A 4,260-nucleotide genomic window follows, 5' to 3' on the forward strand; every position below is an offset into this window, starting at 1 on the left:
TGAATGTGTGAATAAACTAGAATTTGCCTTAAGGCAAATACAGCTTTGGGCTTAAAGTATCACTTCAGTGCTTTGCGAGTCCAGTCCAGGATAGCACATCACTCACCTCTGGCTGTCTCTTAAAGGGTGTTGGGGCTGCTCAGTATTTTCTAGATCGTGCCCATAGATTTATAGGATTAGGTCCTACCCAGTCAGCCAACCTTACACTTGCAGAGCTGAAATGCAGCAGGACAAAATGCGTATCTCAATGAGCTGAGCAGCATTTGGAAAGGTCTCTAGTTCTAAGCAGAGATTTCATTTAACATTTCTGAATCCAAGGATCTCTTTAACCGTGTTTGCCAAAAAGCCAATTAAAAAATGATGCACGAAAGGTGGCTGACTGGCAAATGTGATGAGATTGAAATACGATCAACTGAACCTATAAAACAATAATGTATAAATGTGCAAGCTCTTATCTAATATTAAAACAAAAAAACATTAGAAGGGAGATAATTTTGTGCAAATATTTCAAAAAATTTGCATCAGTGGACAATCAATGGCAACGCTCCTAAAAAATTTTGTGGGAATCAGCTTTTGAGTACATTCAATAATACGTTTTTGAGTCTTCAAGCAAGCTGCAAATAATGCTACACATTACCAAGATATTTGATCCAAAAGATGTTGCCTTAACTCCTTGCTTTTCAAAGTGCTCATTTAGCAATAACTTTCTTCCTCACTGCAGTTAAGTACAGACTAACCATGCTTCAGACATGGGTCCTGTTAATATAGCAAATAGTCAGACTTGTAAGGGAACCGAGAAAGGCCAAAAACCAATGCTTTGGTTTTATTTTTAGTTCAGAGATGAAGAGGTCACCATCGCTCCTGTGCTGCTACGGGGTCTTTGTTCCCCTGTGTAGATGAAACTTGTAGAGATCTTAAAACAGGCATTTTGTGCCCTGAAACATGCTTTTTAATTCATGGATTGCACTGTGTGTAAGGAAAGCAGAAGTGCAAAAGACCCTTTAAAATTTTCAGCCTCTAGGTTTTCAATCACGGAGACAGAAATTAGACCACCTTAAAGCTTTAAAAATTATTTTTTCCTATATTTTCAGATTATTCTTCTTTATATTTATGTAATTGATTATCTATGTTAAACAAGGTAAAAATTACCTTGATACCAGTTTGTACTAATTATATAGCCCATCCCTGTGTTCTCTTTCTGCTCTGGTTATTTCTCACTTGTCATCATGTGTTGTCCCCAGCCTCCCACCTCTGACACATCAGCTACGGACAAAGCCACTGAAGGAATGAAGCTTTGGTACCAGGATAGCCCTGGGCTTTCAGACTCCTCAGCCTTGTCAACGTGGGTGCTGGTGGAAACGCCTCACCATGAGCGTGGGATGCGCCATCTCCAGCAGGAACCAGTGGCTGCTCCCTGCAGGACTGAAGGACTGAAATGAGGAAGGTGGAGCTGGAGTAGCTGCAAATGGTTTTCAATTAGTGGGTCCTTCTTTGTTGCTGTAAAGAGAGGGGATTAAAGGCAGGTCACAGGGCAAGAGATAAAACCTCCTGAAATAGGAGCTCAGGCAGTGCCTCGGTGGGCAGCTGCCGGGGTGGTGTGCGCCTTACCCTTAACGTAAGGGGTGTGTGAGGGGAAAGGGCGGTGCGTGGGCCAAGAGGCGAAACTTCCCGTGTGACCCGCCATGGCAGTGGAGGCTCTCTGTGCCCTGGGGCTGCTGCTGGCCCTGCGCTGCACCCCCGGGCAGGCCGGGGAGTACTGCCACGGCTGGGCTGGCGGCCCGCAGCGCTGGCACCGCGGCTTCCAGTGCCCCGAGCGCTACGATGGCCCGGAGGCCACTCTGTGCTGCGGGACCTGCAGCCTGCGCTACTGCTGCTCGTCCAGAGAGGCCCGCCTGGACCAGGGCCAGTGCCCTGGTGACCATCAGCAGCCCAGCCCCAGGCCTCCAGTGCCAGGTAAGCTTCCCGTGCCTCTAGAAAATTGAGGGGGAGGACATATATCAGATGTGCTTTCTATTTGCATCCCTGCGGCAACCTTCCCTTGATGGCATGAGCCAGATCCTTCATTTGTTCCTCTGCCCGTCAGAGCTCCAAGCTGTAACCGCTGGAGCAGGAAGGTGTGGAGCCCTGGCACAGTGCTTATTTTGGTGGCTGTAGGGGTTAGAGCCACTCAGTTCCCTTCACTGGGAAGAGGGAGTAACTTGGGGCTTCACTCAAAAGACTTTTCTGTCAGTCCTACTCTTTGAAAAGCCTCTAAACTACTAACAAAGTAATCTTATAGCACCTCTGATGTTTATATCTCTGGTGGAACATGTATGTCGCTAACCTGCTCTGTTAATGCATGTGGATGCCTCTAAGTAATGCATTTAAGTTCTGGCTTGTAGAAATACTTGTAGCCCTCAAACCCAGATTCCATAGGCAACCCAACAGCCGTTTAGGAACTAACTGTAATACTCTTGTTACAAGTCTGAATTTCTACTTAATCATGCACAAGTGAACAGTAGCTGTGACACTTGAGTACTGGAACAGCTCTTGCATGGGTATTAATGGCAGATGCGATAGGACTGGCTGGTCCAACCCTCTGCACTTCAGGGTTTTTCAAATGAGCCTGCCTAGCAATTGCCACTTTCTAAACTTGCAGCAACAAAGGAGTTGTGAGTAGAACTACTCTGGCCTGCTCCCTTATGCATGCATGCCTGCAGAACAGAATATAACCTCGAATACCCCATAAATGAATGGTTGGCTAATGTCACTCTTACTTTTTCAGTGCCCGTGTACCTGCCGTTCCTTCTTGTTGGGTCTGTATTTGTGGCATTTGTTATTGGCGGTACCTGTGTTGGAATTTGCTGCTGCAAATGCTTAAAATCCCAGGATGAGGGGCAGCAAAGTGGACTTGCACCTGGCCAGACCTGGCTACTAGAACCTGATCTTCCTTCTCGCCTCTCCAGTTCCAGTTCTGCCACCAGAAGCTCACTGAGTAGTGGTCCTCAGACCAGCAACATCTGCATGACTCTAGCTCCATCCCTTCCTATTATGGGGTTGGGTGAAGATGCTCGGTTCTTAAGTCCTCCATCTACCAGTGGACAACTCTTGCACCCTTCACTCACTAACCAGAGAATACCAACTGATCGTACAGCAATAATGGCTCCAGCATCTTTCTTGAAAAGAACAATTTATGGACACAGTGCTAATTCATCCCTTATTGGGGTAACACAAGGTGACCACATGATGTACTCAGGAGTTCATGTCTGAGAAGACAACACACTGCATACAGCCTGAACTGAGTGCTACTTCACTATTATAATAAGTTCTTTGGAACTGAAATGAGGATTTTGAACTGTTTGACTCTATTAGGAAGTGCATCAATTCTGGCTTTTTACAGCTTTAAAGATGATTGTTTAGAACTTCTTTTAGGTTCTTGGGTTTTTAACTTGTATTATTTTAACGCTATTGAAAAAGGCAGATTCTGAGGCCTGCATACTTGTTCAAGGAATTACTGAAACTGTAGAAATGAGTTTCACCTTTCCCTGGTCCTTTCAAGCTGCCATACCATGCTCTAGGGGACATGTTAGAGGACTCGGTTTCAATTTCTGTACCTGTGTCACTTCTCAGCAACTTAGGACAGGGAGGTGCCTTAATGGAGTTATCAATTGTGGACACTCCACAGCCTGTAAAGCACAGGAAGGCTGTACTTAAGCTACTACACACTTCTACCAGTAAACTGGTGCAAGATGGTAAAACACTACCTGTGACTCACCTGCCTTTTATGAACTACCAGTCAAGTGGTGCTACTAAAGGAGTGACTTTTAGCCCTAATTTCAGTAAAATGTACATTTAGTACAGATCCTAGGGGAGAGTAATAAAACAACGTATGTGTTGCTTCCTCTCTTGGGGTGTCTTAGGGGTCTTTTTTCTTTCTTTGCGTAACTGGACATTTCAAACGGATGAAAAATTACAGGGTAATGTAAGAACAAAATAAGACTTTAATCAGTCTTCTGAGAATATGCTGGAAAAGCTTGCCTACTTTGACTCCTTGTTAAGATTCATGCTACCTGACTGCAGCCATCCCCTTCACAGCAGGACACTGATAGGAAGAAGTTGTCAAAATATACTACTCACTGCTGGAGTGTTTTAACACCTCCTCACAGCACAGAAACCTGAGTGATTATACTCTGAAGGCACGTTAAAAGGACTCCACAGGTGTTACCAGAAGGAGCAGGGGTCAAGGCTTAAAAATCTTATGTGTATAAGAAGTTAATGCTA

At 45.0% G+C, this 4,260-nt stretch overlaps 1 protein-coding gene across 1 annotated transcript; it reads left to right on the top strand.

Annotated features, from left to right (window-relative positions):
• The first annotated feature begins 1,682 nt into the window (after positions 1–1,682).
• LOC141964624 (protein shisa-1-like) lies at positions 1,683–3,249 on the top strand. Its single transcript, XM_074915253.1, has 2 exons — positions 1,683–1,953; positions 2,765–3,249. Exons 1-2 carry the CDS (start codon positions 1,683–1,685, stop codon positions 3,247–3,249), a joined length of 756 nt encoding a protein of 251 aa, XP_074771354.1.
• Positions 3,250–4,260: the final 1,011 nt, after the last annotated feature.

Source organism: Athene noctua, chromosome 11, assembly GCF_965140245.1.
Source record: "Athene noctua chromosome 11, bAthNoc1.hap1.1, whole genome shotgun sequence".
NCBI lineage: Eukaryota > Metazoa > Chordata > Aves > Strigiformes > Strigidae > Athene > Athene noctua.

Coding starts and splice junctions, on each gene's coding strand:
- LOC141964624 (XM_074915253.1), top strand. CDS start 1,683: ATGGCAGTGGAGGCTCTCTGTGCCCTGGGGCTGCTGCTGGCCCTGCGC. Junction 1,954..2,764: donor CCCCAGGCCTCCAGTGCCAG/GTAAGCTTCCCG, acceptor TTACTTTTTCAG/TGCCCGTGTACCTGCCGTTC.